This window comes from Vulpes vulpes, chromosome 12, assembly GCF_048418805.1.
Source record: "Vulpes vulpes isolate BD-2025 chromosome 12, VulVul3, whole genome shotgun sequence".
Lineage (NCBI taxonomy): Eukaryota > Metazoa > Chordata > Mammalia > Carnivora > Canidae > Vulpes > Vulpes vulpes.
Genome location: NC_132791.1, coordinates 154,190,248 through 154,217,817, shown reverse-complemented (window position 1 = coordinate 154,217,817; position 27,570 = coordinate 154,190,248). Strand labels below are relative to the sequence as shown.

The 27,570-nt window shown below is 34.3% G+C and overlaps 1 protein-coding gene across 5 annotated transcripts in view; it reads left to right on the top strand.

Moving 5' to 3' along the window:
* The window catches only part of PRKAA2 (protein kinase AMP-activated catalytic subunit alpha 2), a 69,993-nt gene extending 47,121 nt beyond the window's left edge, over nt 1-22,872 (top strand). The window contains exons 5-9 of one of the 5 annotated variants that reach the window (XR_011995993.1): nt 585-672; nt 2,050-2,274; nt 11,801-12,009; nt 13,386-13,512; nt 15,183-20,337. Coding sequence is in view for 2 of the 5 variants with exons in the window: in XM_026007004.2 (XP_025862789.1) it covers nt 585-672; nt 2,050-2,274; nt 11,505-12,009; nt 13,386-13,512; nt 15,183-15,421 (1,184 nt within the window). In the remaining 3 variants the exon portion in view is untranslated. Of the gene's footprint in view, nt 1-584; nt 673-2,049; nt 2,275-11,504; nt 12,010-13,385; nt 13,601-15,182 lie in introns of all 5 variants that reach the window. The other 4 variants (XR_003236263.2, XR_011995994.1, XM_026007004.2 and 1 more) reach the window with 4 other exon arrangements.
* The last annotated feature ends 4,698 nt before the right edge of the window (nt 22,873-27,570 follow it).

Here is a 27,570-nt window from a genome sequence, read left to right as displayed (position 1 = left end):
AAGGGTTTGAAAGCATAGGATAAAAAGTAATGGTCTCTATTTCATTCTTTCAGCTGTAGGAATGGGTAAATAATATTTTGATGCTTTTATGTTTGGAAAACTTCATATGATTTAGAATAACCTCATATATATCAAGTGAATCAACATTTTAAAAAAAGATTATTTTAGAGCATAAGGGAGGGGAAGGGCAGAGGGAGAAGGAGAGAGAGAGAATCCCAAGCAGACTTCACGTGGAGCCCAACATGGGACTCATTCCCACATCCCCAAGATCATGACCTACACCAAAACCAAGAGTTGGATGCTCAACCGACACCCATGGGCCCCAAGTGAATTAACATTTTTATTTAGAAAAGGGATTTAATTCCAATAATACATGATGTGCTATATCTTTTTTTGTCAGGTCAGGATGTAAGCACTCTGAAATGGTCTTTTTCTAGTCTCAGGTGCTTTCTGCTGCTTTTTAAAAATAATTATAAAATAATATATTTAGAACTTTGAGGAATTGACATTTTTTTTTCCATACATTTGTCTATATCTACTTTTTAAAACATCTAGCACAAAGTAAATATTGCTCTCATTTTCAGGTTTGTCTAATATGATGTCAGATGGTGAATTTCTGAGAACTAGTTGTGGATCTCCAAATTATGCAGCACCCGAAGTCATCTCGGGCAGGTAATAATAGATTCATGCAGAGTAAGCTGTTTATAATCTTTTATTCAGTCTAATTACATTTAATTAAAATATATTCTGTTCAGAGAATGAGATTGTTAACACAATAGGAACAAATTGTCCCTTTAATTTTTCCATTGTTGAAGAGAGAATAGTTATATCAAACAATTTTTTAAACATTTGGTTTAGATTTTGTTATGTATATTTAAGGAGTTCTTCCATTAAAAAAAAATGTACTGAAACAATCTTGATTTTTTTTCATTTTGGAAAAGTACAAATAAGAAAGCATTTGTTAAATTCAAGCTAGTGTCATCATTTACTTACCAGACACAGTCCTTAAATAATAATTTACATGTTCTTTTATAAAGTACTATATAGAGTATTACTTTGATTTGTCTTTAGAACAATGAGGTTTTTCAGAGATAGTATTGTCTTTTCATGTAATTAATTGTATAAATAGAGGTTGAAACTTACCGGTATATTTAAAAAATGTTTATAAAGATTGCAGTGGTAAACAGGAGCTTTTCAGTGACCAGTGTCTGATTTAGAAAATTAACAATTTTCTGAGAGAAAATGAAGAAAAGGCATTATTGCAATGAGCAGGTATAGGAGTTTTGGACAAGTACAAGCAAATGATATAAATGATAGCAATTTTTTTGAAATGGATTATATTCTTTTAATTGGAATTGTAGAGATTCACTTTGTTATCTGAGACCGAAGTTTGAGTTTGTCAGTGGGGTACCAGGGGCATTTTAAAACTGCAGAAAGGTGAGAGAAAAAAGGAATAATATTCAAGGCATAGGTCATGTGGAACAAAGCTAATCTTAGTCCCATGAGCTAACCTAACAAGTGATTAAAATGAAAGTCATACTCAGGATAATGTGATACAAGACAAATACTTTCAAAGAGATTGCTCTAGTACTAGTTAGGCACTGTAATGTTTGAAATACTCTTTGAAGTAGGCATGTAAGGCATAAAAATTATATTTATGCATTTTCTTTCTTGTAGTTTTTACCACAGGTAAAAAGATTAAGTCTAAACGTTATAGTATTGTTTTTTCAAGTTTATAGTCATTTACTTTGATGTTTCCATAAAAAAATCAACCATTGTAAGTTTTATATTTTTTTAGTCAATTAGTAAGTCCAGTGAATTTGTGACAAATAAAATACTTTTGTCTAGGAAAACTTGAGTAGCAATTGCTGAAACAAATTCTCTGTGGAGAACAAGTCTTGAGTGTTGGGGTGTGGCCATGGACTTTATTAAAGGCTTGCAAATCAGTATACACCGATTCTCTACCATGTGTATATAGAAACAGGTTATATGTGGATGAGTAGAAGTGGCACTTGCATTTCAGGTTTGTGTTGTCATCTTGTTTCTTAGATTGTATGCAGGTCCTGAAGTTGATATCTGGAGCTGCGGTGTTATTTTGTATGCCCTTCTTTGTGGCACCCTCCCATTTGATGATGAGCATGTACCTACGTTATTTAAGAAGATCCGAGGGGGTGTTTTTTATATCCCAGAATATCTCAATCGTTCTGTTGCCACTCTCTTGATGCATATGCTGCAAGTTGACCCCCTGAAACGAGCAACTATCAAAGATATAAGGTGATGATTCTTCTTGTTACTGTTATGTACATTTTACAGTATTAATAATAGTACCACTAACTGAGTGCCTGCTTTATGTTAGACTCTGTAATACTTACTGTGTAGGAATTTTGCTTTCCTTTTTACACAAACCTGATCATGTCACTCATCTTTTAAATATTTCAGATTGTCTCCCAAACTTTTTAGTTTAGGTAGCAAGTCCTCTAAGGCCCTTCCGAATGAGGCTCCATTTCTTCCCACTGAGGTCTCACTCTTGGCACTCCCCACACCTCTGGTCTCTCAGTGCTTTAGCTACACTGAGCTTTTCCTCATTCCTCAAACATAACATATATTTTATGCCTTCATGTTCTAATTTAAATTATTGCCTCTGATGCCATTTCTACTTTTTTTGACCTGATAGATTTCCATTCATCCTTTAAAATTCTGCTTACATATCATCTCCTTTGTGAAATCACTTCTGATTCCCTTATGCAATGTTAGTCCCTTACACTCCCGTGATTTCCACGTTTTGTTCATAGTTTTATTTTTTCATTATTTTGTATTTAGGTATTATTACTCAGTGCACCTTTCTCCGTCCTACATTAACTCCATAAGGGTAGAGAGAATGTCTCACACATCTTAGTACATGCAGTGCTAAATGGCCATGAATGTAGTCTATGCTAAGAAATGATTTGAATAAATTTCAAATGGAATATGGGGTGAGTATTAAGTATTTTATATATGGTTGATGAAATAAAGCATTAAAAGTTTTGTTAAGATTTTGAATCCAAAAATAACTGCTAGCACTGTGAAGGATTCTTGTTATGTGAGAAACTTTGGAACTTGCAGTGGCTGGTGTTATTGTGAATATGACCTTTATATAGCACACACAAGCCAAGATAATGCATTGCCTTCTACTCTTTACTTACCATGTTATGTTTCTTAGAGTTTTTTTTTTTTGTTCTTACCTAACATTTCATCAGTTATTCATTTACAAACACATTCTTTTGCCACCTTTCCAGAATCTGTCCTCTTATCTTCATAAGCCAGAATGGCTGTTTAGAGACCTGTGACTCTTGGAATGTTTAAATGATGGATGTGGTTTTTTATGTGATTGCTGCATATCTCTTCTATGAAAGATATGAAAAGATATGAAAAGATATGAAAGATATGAAAGAAGGGACTAATTCTTTCTGCATTTGTATACTGTTTTCTTCTCCTAGCCTTTCTTAAGCGCTCCAGGCCTCATACATAAAATAAATGTGTGATTGTAAATTAGTACCAAGTTCAGTTATGGAAATGAACTTAGTAGGAAAAAACCTTTTGTGTTCCCAGGTTTTTTTGTTGTTGTTGTTATTACCTTTTGTGTTTGCAGTTTTTTTTTTTAAAAGATTTTTAAAAATTTTTATTTATTTATAGAGACACAGAGAGAGGCAGAGACACAGGCAGAGGGAGAAGCGGTCTCCATGCAGGGAGCCCAACGCGGGACTCGATCCTGGGTCTCCAGGATCACGCCCCGGGCTGAAAGGGGCGCTAAACTGCTGCGCCACTGGGGCTGCCCTGCAGTTGTTTTTTTTGTCGTTGTTGTTACCTTTTGTGTTCACAGTTGGGTTTTTGTTGTTGTTGTTGTTGTTTGTTTTGTGTTGTTTTGTTTTACTTATAAGTAAGTTCTACACCCAGCCTGGGGCTTGAACTCACAATTCCCAGATCAAGAGTCATGTGCTCTACTGACTGAGCCAGTTGGGAGCCCCAGTCACTTAAATGGCTTTTCCTTAGAAAGAAAATTAGATATGCTTCCCGTGACTTCTTTGTTCCATAACTGGAGCTTGTATCTCCCTCTCCCCTTCACCCATTTTGCCTATCCCCCTCAAACCCCCCTCCCTGCAGTCATTGGTTCTCTACTTATAGGTCTAATGCTGCTTTTTGTTTATTTCTTTTTTAGATTCCACCTATGAATGAAATCATGTATTTATTTTCTCAGATTTATTTCACTTAGCATAGTGCCCTCTACGTCCATTCATTTTGTTGCAAATGGCACAATCTCATCTTTTCTTAAGGCTGTGCAATACTCCCTTGTATATGTATCCCACATGTTCCTTATCTATTTGTTGGTTAATAGACATTTAGTTTGCTTCCATATCTTGGCTGTCGTAAATAATGCTGCAATAAACACAGGAGTCCTTATATTTTTTTGAATTAATGTTTTTGTTTTCTCCAGGTAAATACTCAGTAGTGATATTATCGGATCATATTGTATTTCCATTTCAATTTTTTTGAGAAAAAAAATACTGTTTTTCCATACTGTTTTTCACAGTGGCTGTACCAATTTACATTCGCACCAGCAGTGTACAGGGCTTCCTTTTAATCTGCATCCTTGTCAACACTTATTATTTCTTTTTTATTTTAGCCATGCTTACTGGTGTAAGGTGATATCTCATTGTGGTTTTGATTTGCATTTCCCTGATTACAGAGCTTGAGCATCTTTTCATGTGTCTGTTGGCTTTCTGTATGTTGTCTTTGGAAAAATGCCTCTTCAGGTCCTCTGCCTGTTTTTTAATTGATTGTTTTTTTTATTTTGTTTTGTTTTTTGGTGTTGAACTGTATAACTTCTTTATATGTTTTGGATACTAACCCCTTATTTGAATATATAATTTGCAAGTATCTTCTCCCATTCAGTAGGTTGCCTTTTTTGTTTTGTTAATGGTTTCCTTCTCTGTGCAAAAGCTTTTGATTTGATGTAGTCCCAATAGTTTATTTTTGCTTTTGTTCCCCTTGCCTTAGGATACATACTTAGAAAAATGTTGTTATGGCTGGTGTCAGAGATAGTACTGCCTGTATTTTTCTGGGAATTTTATGGTTTTAGATTTCACATTTAGGCCTTTAATTTATTTTGAGTTTATTTTTGTGTATGATGTCTGAACTTGGTCAAGTTTCATTCTCTTACATATAGCTGTCCAGTTTTTCCAGCACCATTTATTGAAGAGACTGCCTTTTCCCCAATGTATAGTCTTGTTTCCTTTGTCATAGATTAATTGACCATATAAACGTAGGTTTATTTTTGGGCTCTCAGTTCTGTTCCATTTATGTGTCAATTTTTGTGCCAATACCATGCTTTTTTTTTTTTTTTTTTTTTTTTTAAAGATTTTCTTTACTAGAGAGAGAGAGCAAGAGAGCATGAGTGTGAGAGTGAGCAGGGGGAAGATCAGAGAGGAGAAGCAGACTCCCTTTTGAGCAGGGAGCTTGATGTGGGGCTTCATCTCAGGACTTCAGGATCATGACCTGAGTAGAAGGCAGATGCTTAACGGACTGAGCCACCCTGGTGCCCCAATACCATACTGTTTTAATTACTATAGATTTGTAATATATCTTGAAATCTGGATTATGATATTTCGTTTTATTTTTCTTTCTCAAGATTGCTTTGGCTATTTGGGATCTTTTATAGTTCCATGCAAATTTTAGGATTGTTTGTTCTAGTTCTCTGAAAAAAGCTTTTTGTCATTTTGATAGGGATTGCATGGAATCTGTAGTTTGCTTTGTGTAATATGGGCATTTTAACAATATAAGCATGGTCTTTCATCTCCTTGGTTAAATTTATCCTTAGGTATCTTATTATTTCTGATGCAGTTGTATGTGAAATTGTTTTCTTAATTTCTCTTTTTAGTACTTTGTTATTAGTTTATAGAAATGCTACTGATTTCTAGGTATCCTGCAGTTTCACTGAATTTATTTATTCTAGTAGTTTTTTGGTGGAGTCTTTAGGATTTTTTATGTATAATGTCATGTCATCTGCAAACAGTGACAATTTAACTTTTTCTTTACCCTTATGGATGCCTTTTATTTCTTGTCTGATTGCTGTATATAGGACTTACAGGACCATGTTGAATAAAAGTGGTGAGAATGGACATCCTTGTCTTGTTCCTGATCTTAGGAGGAAAGCTCTCAGTTTTTCACCATTATGATGTAGCTGCAGGTTTTTCATATATGGTTTTTTATTATGTTGAGATATGTTCCCTCTGAACCTACTGTGTTGAGAATTTTTATCATGAACAGATGTTGAATTTTGTCTAATGCTTTTTATGCATCTATGAGATGATCATATGATTTTTATTATTTGTTGTGATGTATTATGTTGATTAATTTGCAAATATTGAACCATCCTTGCATATCCCAGAATAGATTCCACTTGATTGTGTGAATGATCCTTTTAATGTGTTGTCAAATGTGGTTTGTTAATATTTTGTGAGGAGTATTCCATCTTTGTTCATCGAGAGATATTGGCTAGTAGTTTTCTGTTTTTGTGGTGTCTGTCTGGTTTTGGTATCAGAATAATACAAGCTTCATAGAATGTACTTGGAAGCTTTCCTTCCTCTTCTATTTTTTGGAATAGTTTGAAGAGAATAGGCATTAACTCTTTTTAAAGTGTTTGGTAGAATTCAACTGTGAATCCATCTCATCCTGGACTTTCATTTTTTGGTTACTGATTCAACTTTGTTAACTGGGTCTGTTTAGATTTTCTATTTCTATCTGATTTAGTTTTAAAAGATTATATCTTTCTAGAAATTTATACATTTCTTGTAAGTTGTCTAATTTGTTGGCATATAATTTTTTGTAATATTTTCTTGTAATCCTTTGTATTTCTGTGTGGTGTTATTTGATACCTCTCTTCTTTTGTTTCTGATTTTGAGTACTTTTTTTTTTCCTGATCATTCTAAGGCTAAGGGTTTATCAATTTTGTTTATCTTTTCAGAGAACCAGCTCTTGATTTTATTGATTTTTTTTTCACTTTAAACATTTTTTTTTTAATTTATTTAAGTAATTTCTACACCCTGTGTGAGGCTTGAACTTAATAACCCCAAGACTGAGTAGCATGCTCTCTGACTGAGCCAGCTAGGTGCCTCTTACTGATTTTTTTTCTATTTTTTTTTAAATCTTTATGTCATTTATTTCTGTTCTGATCTCTATTTCCTTTAACTCACCTTGGACTTCGTTCTTCTTTTTCTAGTTCCTTTAGGTATAAGGTTAGATTGTTTATTTGAACTTTTTCTTCTAGAGGTAGGGCTGTATTGCTGTATATTTCCCTCTTACAACTGCTTTTGCTGTGTTGCAAAGAAGTTGGACTGCTGGATTTTCATTTTCATGTGTCTCCATAACTCATTTAAGTAATTTAGTCCTCCATGTGTCTTCATAATTCGTTTAAGTCATTTAGTTGTAAGTCCCAAACTTGGGTATCAGGTAATAGTGATAGAAAGACTTAATTTCTGATGGCTGTGTAGTAACCCAGCAATGGGAAGTGAACTGATTTTGTCTAAGGTGAACCCTTAAAAACATTCTAGTTACTGCTCATCTTGATATCTTAATTCAGAAACTGACTCCTGAAAACAAAAGCTCAGAGTGTAACTTTTTAATTGGCAATTTTCTTATGGTAAAGAATTATGATCCTTTGCCTAAATGAATTAATTAGAAATAAAAAGTTAGATTATTTCCTTATTTATCATTTTCTAAACATTTTTATTGATATAATTCACATACTACCAGTTTGTGCCTTTAAATAGTATAATCAGTGGTCCTTAGTATATTCACAAAGTTGTACAGTCATTACTATTTTCTAATTCTTTTACAGAAACTCTATACCTGTTAGCACTCATTACCTATTTTCCCCTCCTTTTATCCCTTGGAAGCCAGTAATCTACTTTCTGCCTTTATGGATTTGCTCATTCTGGAAATTTCATATAAATCCTATGGCATGTTGCCTTTTGAGCTGGCTACTTTGACACAGCATAGTATTTTCAGGGTTCATTCATGGTGTAGCATGTATCAGTACTTCATTATTTTTTTAAAATTCTCACTGTATAGATATATTACATTTTCTTTATCCATCCATCGGTTAATGGATACTTGAGTTGTTTCCACTTTTTGGCTCTTAACAGTAATGTTGCTATGCATATTCATGTACAAGTTTTTTAGGGTCACATGTTCCCATTTCTTTTGAGTGTATGCCTTGAGTTTGTAATCTTGTGTATTTTTGTTGCTGTTCTTTCTGTTTAGTGATTTTACTGAACTAATTCCACAAATTTTGTATTCTTTGTCATGATTGGTCACTGAAATCACTGCTTGGCTAGCTTAATGGTCAGCTTATTATTAGAGCTTTCCTAAAATGCCTTGATCTAGTAAGTCTCCCAGCCTTTGCTGAGCGATTCTGTGTGCATGTTGGAATGTTTTCAGTGCTCCAATGAGAAGCTCATAACTCTGTTTTAGTCTTCACTCCGCATTAGCAGAGAGTCACAGAGTCAGCTAATGATTAGAAATGAGGGTCTTTCTTGGGCATGCACACAGCCCTGCATATGTGAATGGCTTTCTTGAGTCCCAAGAATATATCAGAGTATTTCAAAGACCCCAATGGAACTCATATTGCCGAAGTTTTAATTTTAAGGTTTTTGGTTAGCTTCTTGTTTGTTCCAATCTTATTACCTCTTTAGGCAGCTGGGATGTCAGACAGTTGCCATTGGTTGTTTTGACAAATATTCTGGAGGGAAGGCTATTTGCAGTGAGGGAGAGCTGAATCAGTCAGGAAAAGATAAGATTTTCAAATGGAGATTTCCAGGGAACTGCCAGACATGTCAAATAAAGACGGTTCTCTGAGGATAAGACTTTGGAGAATTCTAAACCTCTTCTGCTCTAATTCTAAACCTGTCTCCCCCTTAGTGGTTGCTAAGCCACTGGTTTTCTGGGCTACCATGATTGTGAGACTCCTGGTTTTCAAGACTGCCACAAAAATGGGTGAAGGGAGATGGACTTGGGGCAACAGAAAATGTCTCAAATCTCACTATTATTACTGAGATCAGCTATTTTCTTGAGTAAAAGCCTAAATAGTTGCAGGCTTTTAGTTAATTTCTAGGGTTCTGGAAAAGTTGGTTTTGATTTTTTTTTTTTTTTTTTTTAGTAATCTTAATGCTTTTATGGAAGAGTGAATTTTTGGAGTTCATTCAGAAGGGCTCATTTTCCCTATTTGTCATTCATATTTTTAAAATGTTATATAAATTTTTCTGAAAAAATTAATATCTCACATTTTTATTACTAAACCTTAGGTCCTTAGTATGGTACAGGAAATAAACACATTAATGAATTAATTTTATCTTCATACTTTATATACTCATTTATTATGTATTTATTGAACATTTACACTGTACTAGGTAATAGAATACAGCTAAATAAGTCATGGGCCCTGTTTCAAGGAGCTCTGAGTTTGGTGTGTAAAATTAAGAAAAATCAACACCTATAAGAAAATGTGAGTGTTACAATAGAAAGATCTACTAGAAGCCATAGAAGATTCATCTTTGAATCCTTCCCAGGCCTTGGCACACATCATTTCTCACTTGGACTATTGCACCAGCATCATCAACATCATCATTGTTTTTGTTTTTTCAGTCAAGCAGGATGATCTTTACAGAAGCAAATTAGATCATGTCACCCGTCTCTAACGTCTTTCAGTGATTTTCATCAAGTGTAGGTTCTAGTCTCAGAATCATTCTTCTAGCCTATAGCTGTCAAAAATATTTGATAGTTTTTGCCCCTCCAAACTGTAACTCCTGCTTTCATGATAGTGGCCTCAGTCTTGTTCCTTGAACATAGCACAACTCTTTCTTGTTTCAGTCCTCACATATATTGTTTCTTTTGTTGGGAATATCTGTTTGCCAGCTCTTTGCTCCCAGCTGACCTCTAATCATTCTGATATCTGCTAACATATTACTCAATAGCTTCCCTAATTCCATACCTCCCATTCTGATTTATATATTCTTATTTTACCCCATGTTTTCCACATACAGTCTTTATCACAGGATTTTCATATTTGTATATTTGAAACTATATATTTATTTTGTGAATATTTGTTTTATCTGTATTCAGTTAGAATACATTCTCTGTGAGGAGGACTTTTTGCTATAGTATATTCTTAGTTAATATTCATAAATTAAAGTCAATAAGAAGCATTCAAACAAAATATATATTGATCTGAATTTAGCATAGAAGGTGCCCAGGTCTACCATGTAGCAAGGCTTGTGCAGTCTTGAAGGAATAGTACATATTAGATGAAAAAGAGTACATATTAGATGTTCTTAGATGGTAATAGTAACATCATATGCAAAGGCCCAGAAGTGTGAGAAAATAAGATTTAGGAGACTGATGGTCAAACTTTTTGGTTTTAGTACTCCTTTACAGTCTTAAAATTGAGAATTCCAAAGAGTTGTGTTTTTTAATGCAGGTTATGTCAGTATTTTTCATATAAGAAATTAAAACAGACACTTAAAAAACACTTAATTTACTTAAAAATAACAGTAAAACTAGTACTTGTTAATCTAAATAACATATCTTTCATGGAAAATGACCAAAAAGAAAATAACAAGAATGGTGTTTTTTTGTTTTTTGGGGGTTTTTTGTTTGTTTGTTTTTTACATTTTCAGATTCCCTTAAGTGTTGGGCTTACTCATAAACCTCAGCTAGATTCTTAGGCCTACTTCTTCATTCAGTCTGTTGCAATATGTTATATTAGTTGCAGTCTATGAAGAAAATCTGATATCACTCAAATAAGTGGTTGAAAAAGGAGAAGCATTTGAATAGTCTTTCAGATAGTTGTGGATATTCTGCTTTGATATTAAGCCAAAGCTTAACTTGTTATAGTATCAAATGAGAAAACATATTGGCATACTTTTGTACTTTATTGCATTAAAATCCACTGGTCTATTTTATGTTTTGTGGATATTTTACCTGTGTATGATTTTGTAACATCATGCATTGGTCATTTGAAGTTGAGATGCCAGGTTATTGAGTTAAAAAAGATTTTCCGAATGGTGACAAGTTCATTATACACTATTAGAAATCCTGTTCATTGCTATCATTATAAAGTTATCAGAAAAGTCTTTACATAGTAGGAAGCTGCCAAACTCATGGAGGCAGTTACAAATTATATAAAATTCTTAATTTTGCTTGAAAGCTTAAACTTTATCGTTGGCAACAAATACCATCGGTTGTTTCCTTTGAAGTGACAGGCTCATTTTACTTATTTTTGAGAAAATGTGAGCCAAATATCCAAGTCTGAATAATCATAGTTATTCAAGGGTGGAGGTTAATTAACTTACCCAGGGTCACACAGAGAATAGGTTTTTCTGATTCTGTTATATTTTATTGCCCCATGTCTAAATTATCTGGGACTTGCCAAAGCATGTTCTTACAATAGTGTATTGTGGTATTTTTCCTAGAGAGCATGAATGGTTTAAACAAGATTTGCCCAGTTACTTATTTCCTGAAGACCCCTCCTATGATGCTAACGTCATTGATGATGAGGCTGTGAAAGAAGTGTGTGAAAAATTTGAGTGTACAGAATCAGAAGTAATGAACAGTTTATATAGTGGTGACCCTCAAGACCAGCTTGCAGTGGCTTATCATCTTATCATTGACAATCGGAGAATAATGAACCAAGCCAGTGAGTTCTACCTCGCCTCTAGTCCCCCAACTGGTTCTTTTATGGATGATAGTACCATGCATATTCCCCCAGGCCTGAAACCTCATCCAGAAAGGATGCCACCTCTTATAGCAGACAGCCCTAAAGCGAGATGTCCATTGGATGCACTGAATACAACTAAGCCCAAATCTTTAGCTGTGAAAAAAGCTAAGTGGCATCTTGGAATCAGAAGTCAAAGCAAACCATATGACATTATGGCTGAAGTCTACCGAGCTATGAAGCAGCTGGATTTTGAATGGAAGGTATGAAATTGTAGTATATTAAGATCATTTGTAAAGGTTTGTTTTTTTGTATAGTAAGCTGCACTGATCTATTGAGTCGAGTACTTATGTCAATAAAAAAGTTGTTTTGATTTAGATATAAATTGCTCTTGATGCTTCTAGATGATAAAAACTCCCATTTTTTCCATTAATATACCAAGTTCATTCAAAACTAAACAAAGTTCTATAAGCATGAAGAATTGTTGATGTTGGGGACCTACAATATTTTTGAATTGGAGACTAGCATTCTTGATCAAGAAACAGAAAATAACCTGAAATCAATCACCTGAGAAAATAGTCCACCTATTTCTGTCTGCATCATAACAATAAAAAGTCATGTGTCTTCAAAGATGCTATGTTTTTACTTTTCTCCCTTTCTCCCCCTAGCTGTAGCAATACAGATGATATGCCAGCCATCAGGACATATTTTTTTCAGTCAATAAATACTTTTCTCTAGGTTGAGAAAATCTCTTTTATTTGGCTAGTCCCAAAATAGTGGTATATTTTTCTTACTCTTAGCATCCAATTTTCTTTTTTTTAAATTAGTGTTGAAATTCATTGCAATTCTATTTGAGTATATGTGGGAGGAAAAGCATTTTTTTCATTTCAGATATCCTTTCTACTCTGGTTCCTTTCTTGAGGACTATAAATGTATTTTTAAAGGAAGAAAAACATTCACATATACAATGTATATATTCATTTGACATATTTGAAAAATCCGTCATTTTCATTTATTTGTACATGAATAAGCAAAATAATAGTCTCTTAAAAATCACTTAAAAAACAGATCCCCCTTTTCTTAAGTGATTTAGTTAAGAGACATTAATGTCATTAAAATTCAATACTGAAAAAAATTTGGAACTTATTTGATAGATGTTTTAAAAATCCAGAATTATCTTTATCTGAGCTGTAGTTTTTATCTCTTTAAAAGGCAAATAATACTTCTTCACAGGATTATTTGAATACTTAAATTTTGTGACAGTACCTGTTTATATTGCCTAATGCAAACTATTAATGTGTTCTTTTTTATTCCTTCTACTCCATATTAATAGGTAAAGTTATTCAAGATGATCAGAATTGTTGACATTTTAGAACAGAGGCATATCTAGAATGAAGGCCTAGACTCCGTATAATCTCCGAGTGCCCTTTAAATTTCACTTGCTTTGCACAGTCTGATTAGTGGAGATTAAATATAAATACTAAACTGTCATGTAATATAAAAGGATCATACAGGAATTCCTTTTCTACCCTACCTCTGTCAGTTGTTTCTTTTGATATTCTTTGCGATAAGAATAAGGGAGATATTTTGTAGTTCGTTATTTTTAACAACTTTCCTTAAAAAAGATTTTCCATTTTAGGTAGTGAATGCATACCATCTTCGTGTAAGAAGAAAAAATCCAGTGACTGGCAATTATGTGAAAATGAGTTTACAACTTTACCTGGTTGACAATAGAAGCTATCTTTTGGACTTTAAAAGCATTGATGGTAAGGAAGCTATGCAGACATGAGCTCTGAGAAGATAAAACTTGGCACTAGTTGACAAGATGTTAAAATCATCTCAAAGACATGGTGGGTAGGTCTTCTATACTGGTTTTTAAGTAATCTAGAATTAGCTAAAAATGCAAGTGAAATGAAAAAGATTGAAGACCTATATCTAACCCAGCACCTCTCCAAAAGATGTGCCTCCTTGGCATAAAGTCACTTGAAGTGTTGGCTGTGGAGCAAAAGTAAGGAGCAATTAGGAAGCAATTTTTGCCTAAAATTAACTGATGTTGTCAGGTTCTTTGTCACATTTCTCCAGTCATATTTTATTATTATTACGATTCCACTATCTAAACTTCCTCGTTCATCAACTTCCCTCATCCTAGTTGGCCAGATGGGCCTCTCTTTGGTTCAGGTTTAATTTTGATGCTCCAGCCATCCAGGAGACTGAAGGAGTCAAGGGAGGTGATTGTGGGTTGTGTTTTAAGTACTTAGTGGGTACCAGAAGTCAAACCTTCATGAACCAGATGCACTTGTTCAGTTTATTTTTTTTTAAGATTTTATTTATTTATTCATGAGAGACACACACACAGAGGGGTGGGGGGCAGAGAGACAGAGACACAGGCAGAGGGAGAAGCAAGCTCCATGCAGGGAGCCCAAAGTGGGACTTGATCCCAGGTCTCCAGGATAACACCCTGGGCTGAAGGCAGCGCTAAACCGCTGAGCCACCCGGGCTGCCCACCCCCCCCTTTTAAAGATTTTATTTATTTGCTTGTTCAGTTTAGAGGCGCAAGTGGGATACAAAGAGTAAACCAGGGGTCAGGTGCAAGATAGAACAAGAGGAGAACTGAGTTCAGAGTTAAGGAAGTTGTTTTCAACAGAGGAGTTAAATTTTATTCCTCAGCTACCACTGACTATAGTATTTATAGTATTTATATGGTCTCTGACCACCATCATCAGAATTACCTAGAGTTCTTATTAAAATGCAGATTGTTGGTAACTACCCCCAGATCTCCCAAATCAGAATCTCTTGAGGTGACTTCTGGGGAACTGGAAATCTTTATTTTTTTTTTAAATTTATTATTCATGAGAGACACAGAGAGAAAAGGCAGAGACATAGGCAGAGGGAGAAGCAGGCTGCATGCAGGGAGCCCGACGTGGGACTCAATCCCAGGACTCCAGGATCATGCTCTGGGCCGAAGGCAGGCGCTAAACCACTGAGCCACCCAGGGATCCCCCAGAAATCTTTAACAGGATTTTCCTCACCCCGTCCCCAGTCAGTGTGCACTGAAGGTTCGGAATCACTGTATAATGATTGTAAAAGTTACCAATGTAACTTTTATTTTAATATTTTTTGTTAATCCTTCAAGGATGTGCTTTCTTCACATGGGATATCTGTTTGATTTCAAGGTTGATGCCAAATACTATGTTGAGAAGGATTTAGGGGTGACATTTTCTGTGTATTAGTGTTGTGATTGATTAGTTGATGTCTGTTATGATTGTGGGAGGAAAGGGGTATTGCCACCCCTGCTCTTAAAACTCTGAAACATGACATCCATTAAGTTTCCCTTGTTCATATATGTTTACTCAGTTTTCTGAATGTACCATCTTCATAAGAAGGGCTCAGGCATATATACCTTTCATATAAATTGCTCTTCTTTTATTCATTTCAGATGAGGTGGTGGAGCAGAGGTCTGGTTCTTCAACACCTCAGCGTTCCTGTTCTGCTGCTGGCTTACATAGACCAAGGTCAAGTTTTGACTCTGTGACTGCGGAGAGCCATTCACTTTCTAGCTCTCTTACCGGCTCTTTGACTGGAAGTACATTGTCTTCAGTTCCACCCCGCCTAGGCAGTCACACCATGGATTTTTTTGAAATGTGTGCCAGTCTGATCACTACTTTAGCCCGTTGATGATGATTCTCTAGTTTTTGTCTTTCTGTTATTACACTGTGAAAATCAGATAGATTCTAAAAATTATTGTTTTACTTATGATATCACATACTCTGGAATACTGATTGAGAGTCATGAATATTTCCAGGGGACACTCAATGCCATTGAAATTACTGAAAACAAAAAAGTCTGACATTTTATTTACCTGAAGACATCTGTAATTCTATTTTGCCTATGATAAATTCATAGAGGCTCTACCTTTAATAGGTGAACATTGATGAAAATTATTGTTAATTTAAAAATTGTGAGTTCACTACAGATGATTAATACACCTTCACTGGTGAATCATCTCAAAGAGTGGTTTGGCCTCACCTCTTGGCTTTACTATTTAATGTAGGTAAATCCAGTTTACTTCCTAAAGATTGGCAGGCTTTAAGCTGTGTTTATGCACCCAGTTCTCTTGCACAAGAAGAAAAATAATACAGCCATTAGTAAGATAGTATTTAAATGTTGAAACATTAAAGGCTGGCCCCCCAAATTTCAGAAGCCGAGTTGTTCTTGTAATTTTAGCTTTAGCAAATACTGCCTAGTGTTTAACAGAAGGGCTGTGGTCCTGAAACAGATAACTGGTTTACAGGTTCCTTAAAAATAACTTATAACCAGCTAGAGGTTTTATTTTGAGATTTCCTTGAATAACATATTTATCTTAAGAGTCCTCAGTGTTCTACTGGAACATCTGGAATTGCAACAACTTTTGTGTTTTTCATAAACAACATTTTTTTAAAAAAAAATTAATATTTTAAAACATGCTTTCAAAACTACCTTTCTCAAATTCTTTTTGACTCTATTTATTTTTGTATTTTATCAAGCATGGTAAAATAGATAAGTTAAATGAAACAGAGCAAAATTATCAACAGTCCCTTAAAAGAGAACTCTTATTTTTGATGTAATACATGTGGTGGTGGGGAGTGTGCATGGGTATCCCGCTGCATATCACAATACTAATTCTTCATCTGAAGTTCAAGTTTGTTATTGCAACCATCCCCCTCCCTCTCCTCCCCACCACCATTGTCTTTGTTTTTTGATCCTTCGTGGCTGATAGACTTAGCTTTTAAATCTTTTCTGCTTCCCTTTCTCTATTCTCTATCTTGGTTGCTAGCCATTCAGTTTGAAAACAGCTTTCTGGCCCGAAGGGCCTTTGTGTACTTCCTAAGCTTGATAGGCACTGACCTTCACTGTTGAGGCTGTTAGGGTAGGGAAGCCTTAAACATTAAAAAAAAAAAATTTTTCTTGAATAAATATATGTGTTGTTTATATATATACATATATGTATTCACACACCAGGGCTTTTAAAGGAAAACCAAACTGTTTTGCTTTGTGCAGGTTTTTGTTTTTTTTTTTTAAGATTAAAAAGAAAACTATATACAGCAGAGTAGATAATAGCTCGTTGCTTATACTGTTTTAGTGAAAGTATTTAATTTTTAAATTATGTGTAATTTATCTAATTTATATTTATTCATTTGTTTAACGTGATGTAATTAACACTCTCATTCACCTGACCCACCCTAGAAAAGATTAAGCTCTTGAAAACAGGTTTCTCTGCCAAAAATAATGTTTTCTACCAAGAAGCAAATGAAAATCTGGCCAAGTTTCTCTTATAAGAGTTTATGGAAGATAAGCATGCCTGTCTTTAAGTAGTTTTGAGTCAGGAGTTTGCGGTATGTCACATCATATTAGTTTATAGAATTTTTTAAAAATGGTGTTAAGTTAATCTTAAGTTTGAGTTCATAATATCAAAAGGAATTGTTGCTCCCCAATTTGGGAAAGAGGGTGGGTTTGCATTAAACCGTTTTAAGTTTAAACCTTGGAAAGATTGCCATCTAGTGGCACCAAAGGGTACTTTTTATGATTGTTTTTTACAGGGATAAGCAGTCTAGCTGTATTAGTCTGATGTGCATTATACATAAGGCATAATATTGGCCTCTCCAAATGTGTAAATACCTCTTTTGGGAAAAACAGGGCCACCTCATAATATGTGCTTGACTATGAATGGGATGACCTTAGAAATAAGGAATTAATCTAAAGATTCCTTATCCCCAATGATAAAATCCCTAACAATTTTGAAGGTGGAGAAACAGCAGCAAGGAAGACAGTAGCATTTTAGCTTTGTTAGTCTAATCAGATATTAAAAACTTATTCATATCAAAATTACTTTATATGGGTGGTTATCATGTTATTTGAGAATTAGAAATATTATATACTATTTTCTCATTCTTGCCATTATTCGTGAATATCTACATTTTGATGACAACCTGTTGAATATTAGGAAAACCAGCATTGCAGTTTCAGTTCTTGTATGCTTACATTTTTAAAGCACAGAAACTCTGAATCTAGAAGGTTTAGTACATTGCTTTATATAGAAAAGATTTCAGGAGGCTCAGCCCAACATAATAGGGGCTAGAACATTGTCACAGGAGGCTTTTGTTGCTAATGGGCAGGAAGATAGAAAGAATCAGTTGCTAAATTCCCACATTTCAGTCTTGTAAGCTGGTTGATTGTGGATGTGGTATGTGGTGGTTAGATCTGGGATGGGAAGAATTTCTTCAAGTTAAGATTTTGGAGGAGAGCTTCTATTATTAGGTTAGAAAAGACTTAGCTACATCATGGAAATGGACTCCATATGGTTCTAAAAAGCAGTTCTCACACTGTATCCCTGAGGTGCTCTGCTGAAAAACGAGTCCATTGAGCAAGTTTGGAAAATGTTAGATGCCACACTACTGCTTGAAGATGACAATAGATATGAGCATTAAAGACTTTGAAAAGCCCTTCAGTGAAAAAAAAATTTGACTTTAACCCTGCTTTGCCCAAATTAATTTAACTATATTTTAAATTTGATTGCCCATGGGAAAGCACAAATTTGAAAAATACTGTTTTTGGAAAATTATTGTCCCAGGTTTCTAGAATTGGTTAATTATGTTTATTAATACATACATGTAATTATGTAATTATAACTACAGAGGAAGGAATAGAATTAAGATTTCTTTTCTTCTTATCTGTTGGAGACAATATGGTTCAGAATCAGAAAATTTTCATTTTAACCCGTGGACATATCCATTTTGAGCAAATGCTGGACTAAACAGCAATTTGTTTGTCTGCGATGTAGTTCATAGTACCTTGATTTTCTTAATCAGGTTGTGATTTGTTTGGGAGCAAAATTTATTTTTTGTTGTGTGGGATGGATAGCTGAAAAACCTTAAACCAGATTACTTGGAAAAAAGGGCTAAGAATCTAGTGACTAATGCTTATGGCTGTATGGCTTCTGTGGGCAGTGAGTCCATGACATTGATTCTTACTCTAAAAATGTGTAGTCAGTGAAAATTTTCTAAATACTTTTATATTGGACAGCATATTTAGCTCTAATTCTTGTAATCTTTTAATGTAGGAACAGATAACAAATTGAATAGGGACGTAGGCAAACTATTTCAAGTTGGGCTTTTGATTTGATTAACAAACTTTTGACACACTTTTGTAATCTCAAGTGTTTGCTTTCCTTGATATTAGCCATCTATAACAAGAATCTAGGAGCCTAAATTAATCAGAAGTACCAGTATTTCTCAGTCAGGGAATTGGCTATATGTTTTAAAAACAATTCTCCATTTTCTGCAAATAGGGTTCCCATGACAGTTACATAATTGTGGGCTTGCTTTTTCTTTATTCTCTAGCCAGTTTGTACTCAGGGAAAATAAATTGGTTTTTTATATTAGAAGAGACATAACTGAGAAAACAACCATAGACAACTGTTACAGTTTTCTTGACTATTTGAATTTATCTGTAGCTTCTATTAATGTGCAGTATACTGAATTAATATAAGCACTGTACCTTCCACTTATAAAATGTAAAAGCTTAGAATGTGGTTACCACAGACACTACTGTATCTATGTTTATTCACTGGTTAATAATTTAAATTCTATTAATGACTGTGAAATCTCAATATCTAAATGCTAAACATGTTCACAGTTTTGTCTGTTTATGTTTTTAAAGAACTCCACCTTTTCAATCTGGCATTTCTTTACTTGGTCATTCTATCACTCTGTGACTTTTTAAATAGGGAATTAATTTATTTTAATAATAGTGTTCAGAAGGTGTATTAGAAATATCTGGTTGAGGGATATGTGCAATCTGCTGGTAATTCACACCTATGTTGGGCCTCAGTTTGTAACCCTTAAAGTGGGAGGAATAGACTAAAAGGCCTCCAAGGTACCTTTGAGCTTTAAAGTTGTGTCTTTGCCCTTTTCATGTGATTTGTGTTAGTGTTCACTTTTTATATATTTAGAGATTTTTATATTAGTGTGAATGTTCTGTATTTGGTGAGGCATTTTAAAGGTATATACTTGAAAAAAATATAAATACAGCTGTTCTTTGGAACACAAATGGGAAAAATCATCCAGAAAACCAAACATGTTGAAACATCATGTGCACCATAAGTAAAAAACTACTATTTTGAAGTATTGGAAGTGTTCCATATAATTTTATAGTGATTTTTTAGATCCAGAGACCATATCTATTAACTTATTTAATACATTACAGTAATCTTGTGAGGTATAACCATTCTCCAAATGAGGGAGCAAGACCACAAAGTTCTTCATAAAGCTTTAATGCCATGCAAGTATTCAGCAATGATCACTGCTCTTAATATGCCACCTTCCTCCAGGAGAGAACAGTCTGAATCACTGAAACATCAGAGTAGTTGAGTAATAAATACATATATGTATTGCCTTCAAGTCTTAGAGTGATATAAAGTAGTCTTAACTGAATATTTCTTAGTTTAATTATTTGAACCGGTTCATTGTACTGACTAAATATAATTATCTGAAGTATTTATGATGAGCATATTGTTATTTCTAAGTACTTCTGAGTTATTGAGGGTGCTTATAAAATACTGAAGAAAGCATGATTCTTCCTTTAGTTTTATTTATATGAATCTTGTAGCAGTGTTTTATAAAAAGTAAAACTAGCCCCAGCCCCAATCTTAAGTTATCATAGTTTTTTATTATTATCCAATAAATTAGGCTTATCTAAATTTCATATACAGATTGATAATTTTTCATTTTGTATGGGTATTTAAATGGTAAACACTTTTCACAGAGTATATTTCTGTTTACAAACTACTTAATTAGTATTGGCTTGATATTCTCCCAAATCTTATAGAACTTTGAAATGTCATTTGTTTAATGAGCTTCAAAAATGATATGTTACTTAAGTAAATGCTGGCATCCTTACTAATCTTTCCACATACAAAATCTTGATGCATTTGATGCCACTGAACAATAATAGCATAAAGAACAGGACTCACAGTCTAGACTGGATTGAGTTTTAATTAAACTTTTTCAGCCATAACCTGATAAGAATCAGTTTGGGTCTAGAAGTAACCAGACTGTGGGCCTGTATTACTGTAGTGAGCCAGTGTTTGTGTTTACTGCCACACTTGCAGAGCAGTGCCAGTTTGCATCTGAGACTGTCATGTGACTTTTGGTAACTACTTGTTTATATCCAAAAGCAGTTTAGATTTTATGGAAGTAGCTCATGATTGTTTGGACAAGCAAGGTAGGTGAATTTCAGTTATATTTAAAGTGCAATTATGGAAACCCTAGAGTAGTGTGTTCTTTCCAGGAAAAAAACCTTAAGTGTATTTGTAGACTATCCTAGCCTGACAACTTTTCTGAACATACATAAAATTTTGACAAGGTTCATGCGTGTGATTTTTCAAGTTACCTATTTTGTGTTGATTTAAAATTTCAAGGAGAAATAGAAATGTTCTAGCCAAGGAGAACTGCATAGTTAATTTTTTGCTGCTAACATAAGCATTTATTTCTCACAGCTAAGAAGCTCTTTTAAGTTAGTTTTGTTACAAAGAAAGGCCATTCTTCTAAGACCGATGACATTTTCCTGAATGGAAAATGAAATAGATCCATTGCTCTGAACAAAACACCTTAAATTTGTGCCTTTTCAAATGATAGGAATAGTAATATTTAGTCAAATATTTGTCTGAACTCTTTTTTCTAATTGCTCTCATTTTTCCTTAGATCTGCCCTCCACAAACGGTTACATTGTTTGCTTTTGCCTGTTGGCTTTTCAGCCTCCTTTGGCCAGACCTCACCCTATCACTGTCAGATGCTGTTCACTGGATGTATTTTTCTATTCCTTTTATGTTGCTTTACTTTTTAAGTCACTTTGGTGAAACTCTGGCTGCTTTCTCATGTTTTTAAAATGAATGCAATGATTAACAATCTTTACATTTCAACCCTTTAAAATGTTTGTAAAGGCAAGAAATAATGTAGAATGAACAGAAATCTAATTTGGAATGTGATTCTCAGTTTGCTTGAATTTTCTCATCTACAAAATGTGGACAATAACCTACCTCACAGATGTGTGTGAGTAACTGTTTGAAGGCCCTTGCTTAAATACAGGGTTTATCATCATATTTAAGGTAAATCCCTTCCTATTTTTTTTTTAAAGTGGGTATCTTTGATACTGATAGGATGAGTATCGATTTTAGGTAAGTCTCATGTGGTAAGAATATAGTGGTAAAAAGATTTAAGACTACAGTTTCACAAATTATGGTATTCTAAGTGACTTAAAATTTCTTGAAAATATCAAATACTCAAATTTTGAATTTGTCTTTTGTGGCAACGAATATTCAGAACCTCTTAAAATGTTGGCTGAAGCTGCCTTAATGTACCAAAATACAGCTTTCTCTCAAGACTGTTCACAAATATCTCTGGTTGTACAATGTTTTGTGTGTTTAATATAAAATTGTTAGAGAACTGTGAACTCTCAGCAGAGTAATCTAAATATTGTTTTAAGAAGAATGCTTGTGTTCTTTGTCAAGTATGCTTAAATATAAAGTGGATTTTGAGTGCAACAAAAAAAACTGAAAGTTGATAGCCATCAGTTATGACCATGACAATCATAAGAAAACGTAAGATTGGATATTAGTCAAAAAATTTTCAATATCCTGCGTTCATTCTTTCTTAGCCTGTTTTTGAAAAAGAAAAAGAATATCCCATAGGCTAATATATTCACCTGTTGAAGCACTTGATACGTATCTATTAAAATCTTTTTAAAACTTTTGAAATTGAGATCACTTTTTATAATTTATTTCTAGAAAAAGGAAAAAGCCCCGACTTTGACTGCTTTTGTGTTTTAATGCCATAGATTCAAATTTCAGTTTTGTTTGTTGTGTATTTTTTGTGGGTATTAAGTGATCAGTGGGATCGCTCTGTCTTCCAGTAACCATGTGGTTAAAGATGTCATTTTGAACTACACAGCAGTTCATAGTTACAGGTTCTCTCTGATTAATATTTGCACTGTGGATATTCATAAGTAACAAACACAAAAGAGAAAAGCAGCCTGATTGCTTATAAGCTTTTTTCACAAAATCAAATTAAAGTCTCTAGTTAATGTGAAAGCTATTTTTGTTTCTGCTCAGTCATTAAACTAATATTCTACACATAAATTAATAGTTACAGAGAAAGCTGTTGTAGAAAAAGACGGCCTCCGGTTCTTTGAAGAATTCATACTACTTTTGTCATACATTGTAGTTTCTAACTTTAGCCATTGTATATTCTATTGATGCCATAACGGATTACTACAAACTTAGTAACAACACAAATTTATTATCTTACATACAGTTCTGTAAGTCAGAAGTTCACTGTTACTTCTTCAGATTGCACAAGGCTGAAAACCAAAGCACTGGTAGGGTTGGGTTCTGGGGAGTAGACTGTTTCAAGGCTCTTTGAGGTTGTCGGCAGAATTTAGTTCCATGTTACTCTGGGATTGAAGTCCCATTTCCTTTGTGGTTGTTGGCTAGGGATCATTTGGAGCTTCTAAGGGCCACCATTGTTTACAGGCCCATGTTTTCATTTATCTTCAAGGCCAGCAACAGGGGGCTCATGCTTTGAATTTCTCCTGCCTCTTTCACTATTTTTCTCTGACTGGCTGGCTGACTCTTCTGTTTTCCTCTTCTGATTTTAAGGTTCCCTGTGATTAAATTGGGCTCACCTGGATAATCTGTTATAAAGATATTATTTATTAGAGAAAGAACTCAAGTGGAGGGGAGGGGCAGAGGGAGAGGAAGAAGCAGACTCTGCTGAGATGGAGCCTGACATGGGACTTGATCCCAAGACCCTGAGATCATGACCTGAGCTGAAGGCAGACACTTAACCTACTGAGCCATCCAGGCACCCCTAATCTCTCTGGCTTAAGGTTAAATGGCTAGCAACTTTAATTTTATCTATAAAGTCCCAAGTCACATGTTTATAGGAATAACACCAAGGCATAAAGATCACAGGGGAAAAATTCTGTTTACCACAACCATAAAGTAGGAAGGTGTAAAGGACCTCTGACCTAATAGAACTTTACACTAAAGGCTGCCTAGGCTAGACAAGATTTCAATTTGCGTTATTCAAAGAGATTTGTTTTTATTAGTTAAAATGGTTTTCCTTTATTTCCTAAATTTCATGGATGTGGATGCTTATCATAGGAAATTTGAAAAGAAAACAGAAGTATGAAGAAGCTGAAGGAAATATCATCCCTACCCTAAAATAAATACTTTTTAGGAATTTGTCATTATATATTCATTGTTTTCTCTTCCTATAGTTTCCTTTAGAATCTATGTTTTAGAAGTTCTGAAGATGTGTGGGGGAGGTTCTGGTCAAGAGAATGCTATGTCATCTTGGAAGAACCAAGTGTTTCACAGAAGTACTCAAAAGGAGGAAGGGAAGGTTTTGTTGGTACATGTTTATAGGTTGCTAGAGGCCTGGCCTGTAAGTAAATTGGAGTGTGCCTGTGTTAGCCTCTGTTAGGATCAAGTTCCTTTGAATGCTGTTGTCTTTATTTATCTTTTTATACAAAATTAAAACAAAAAAGTCCATCTTTCCATTTAAGTTTTATGCTAGGTTAGGGTTTGTAGGAGGCAGATGGCATCTGCTTGGACATCACTGCTTGGATATCACTGCTTGGACAGCAGCAATATTACAGTGTTTACATTAAAAAATTTGGTACATCAATAATGAGAAATTTAGTTTTGAATGCTAGGATTTAAAGAATGGAAGAAATGTGGCTGACCTTAGTGAAACAGAACTATAACCACATAGTTATAACCATTGATTATGGATAGGATAGAAGCAATTATTCTTCCTACAAACCTGTTCCATATCAATAAATAGTAATTTCTATTAGACCAAATGATTCATATTTTAAAACATTCAGTTTACCTATAACATCCCAGCCATTCTTTCAAGAGTTGAATGTCAAAACTATATTTTTGTTTCTAACATCTTCAACTACAGAAAAGGCCAAGTATTAATATTTATACCGTATTACGTACTAAGGATTTTAGGACATTTTTATTTATATTATTATAGCCTGATTACAACACTGAAGTAGACAAACTGAGTGTTACTAGCCCTGTTCTATTGAGTAAATAGAGGCTCAGAGCTGAGCTACTGAATTACAGCAAGAGATCATCTGATAAGCTGGCAAGAGTGATATATAGTTTCTGACTCTACTAGACAGGATTGTTGGCAGGAAAGGTCTCTGCTTAGCCTGTCTCTCACTTACCTCCTTGCCTACAGGCCATACTTATCTTCTACAGTGCCCACTGTAACAGGTCTTTTCCTGGAGTATGGGAGAGGGCTGTACTTGCCTCTCACTGAGTAGCAGATTTAATTCAGGGGGTCCAACAGAAATAGATTTCCAATATTTGGTACCAGCCTTAATCTCATCTCTCAAAAAAGAAATCTGAGTAATTCCTTAATTCTCTGTTCCACCTGTACTTCTAATCAGTCACCAAGACATTTTGTCTCTTTACCTCTGTACTATCTCTAATGGGGCTCTTATACTAGATAGTTCTCTTGCTGCTGTCTTAAGGCCTTTTGCCTAGAATATTAGAGAAATAAAGTTTTTTCAGTGTATCAGCCATGTTGCTATGATAATTTTTCTTCCTTCCTCTCTAAATATCTGGCACTAGTTTCCTGCTTAAGACCTCTGAATGTCTCCTCACTCTAGCGGAAAATGTCCAAGTGAAATCTTTAAGTTGGAGTTTACCCCATTGCAGCTCTGGCCATCTCTTACCAGACATAGCATAGATTTTTCCATCTGTGTGTGCTCCTTGACCAGCAAACATACTTGCATATAAACACTGAATTTCGGTGTCCCTTTATCTTTAAAGCATTTCTTAATCTTCTAGGCATTTCATTTGTGTTGAATAAAAGTGATGAAAGCAGTCATCCTTGTTTTTGACCTTAGCAGAAAAGCACTTAGTTTTTCTCCATTAAGGATGAGATTGTCTGTGGGTTTTTCATATATGGCCTTTATTATGTTAAGGTATGTTAAGAAAGTATGTTTACAAGATAAACCTACTTTGTTGAGGGTTTTTATCATGAATGGATGTTATACTTTGTAAAATGCTTTTTCTCCATCTCTTCAAATGATCCTGTGGTTCTTTTTTCTTGTTGATTTGATTACATGTTGATTAATTTGTGAATATTGAACCACCTTGCAACCTACGAATAAACAAATCCCACTTGATTGTGGTGAATGATTTTTTAAAATATATTGTTGGATTCAGTCTCCTGGTATTTTGTTGATTTTTTACACCTCTGTTCATCTGAGGTACTGGCCTGATGTGGTATCAAAGAACCAGCTCCTGGATTCACTTATCTGTTTTATTAGTTCCTATGTAATTTATTTCTGCTCTAATCTTTATTATTTCCTTCCTTTTGCTTATTTTATGTTTTGTTCTTTTTCTAGTTCCCTTAGGTGTAAGATTAGGTTATTTATTTGAGATTTGTCTTTTTGAGGTAAGCTTGTATTACTATAGACTTCCCTCTTAGAACCACTTTTGCAGCATCCAAGAGTTTTCATACACTTTTTTTCCTTTTATTTCCTGGTGACCCATTCATTGTTTAGTAGCATGTTATTTAACCTTTATTTGTGGTCTTCCCAAATTTTTTCTTGTGGTTTGACTACTAGTTTCATACTGCTGTACTCAGAAAAGATGCATAGTCTGACTCTGATTTTTTTAATTTGTTGAGGTTTGTTTTGTGGCCTAATATGTGATCTATCCTGGAAAATGGTCCATGTGCACTTGAAAAGAAGGTATATTCTGTTGTTTTAGGATGGAATGTTCTGAACGTATCTGTTAGATCCATCTGATCCAGTGTGTCATTTAAAGCCATTATTTCCTTGATTTTCTGTTGACTTGCCCATTGATGTAAGTGGGGTGTTGAAGTCCCCTACTATTACTATATTATTGATTAGTTTATGTTTGTTATTCACTATTTTATGTATATGAGTGATTCTGTGTTGGGTGTATGAATATTTACAATTCTATCTTTTTGTTGGATTGTCCCCTTTACATTTATATAGTGTCCTTTGTCTCTTGTTACAGTCTTTGATATAAGCATTGCTACCCTGGCTTTCTTTTGACATCTGATTGCATGATGTTTCCCCATCCTTCACTTTCAATGTGCAGGTGTCTTTAGGTCTAAAATGGGTCTGTTGTAGGCAACATATAAGTAGGGTGACAGGATGGATAAAAAATAAGACCCATGTCTTTTGAATATTTAATCCACTTACATTCAGAGTAATTACTGATTGATATGTATTTATTGCCATTTTATTGTTTTGCAGTTGTTTCTGAAGATTTTGTTATATTTGGATTTCTTTCTCTTTATTCTTTGCATATTTATTAGTGATTTTTGATTTGTGGTTACCATTAGGTTGGTATGTAACATCTGCATATAGCAGTCTACATTAAATTGATGGTCATTTAAGTTTGAACCCATTCTTTACTCCTGTCCTTCTCATGATTAGGTATGTGGTGTCCTATTTTACATCCTTTTTGTGAATTTCTTGACTGATTTTTTACGGAAATATTCATTTTTACTGCTTTTGTGTTTTCTACCTTCATATTTCCATTTTGGTCTTTCTGCTCAAAGAGTCCTTGTTAGTATTTCTTGCATGGCTGGTTTCATGGTCATGAACTCCTTTAGTTTTTGTTCATCTGAGAAACTCTCCTATTCTGAATGATAGCCTTGCTGGATAGAGTATTCTTGGCTGCAGATTTTTCTCATTTAGCTCTTTGAATATATCATGCCCTTCTCGTC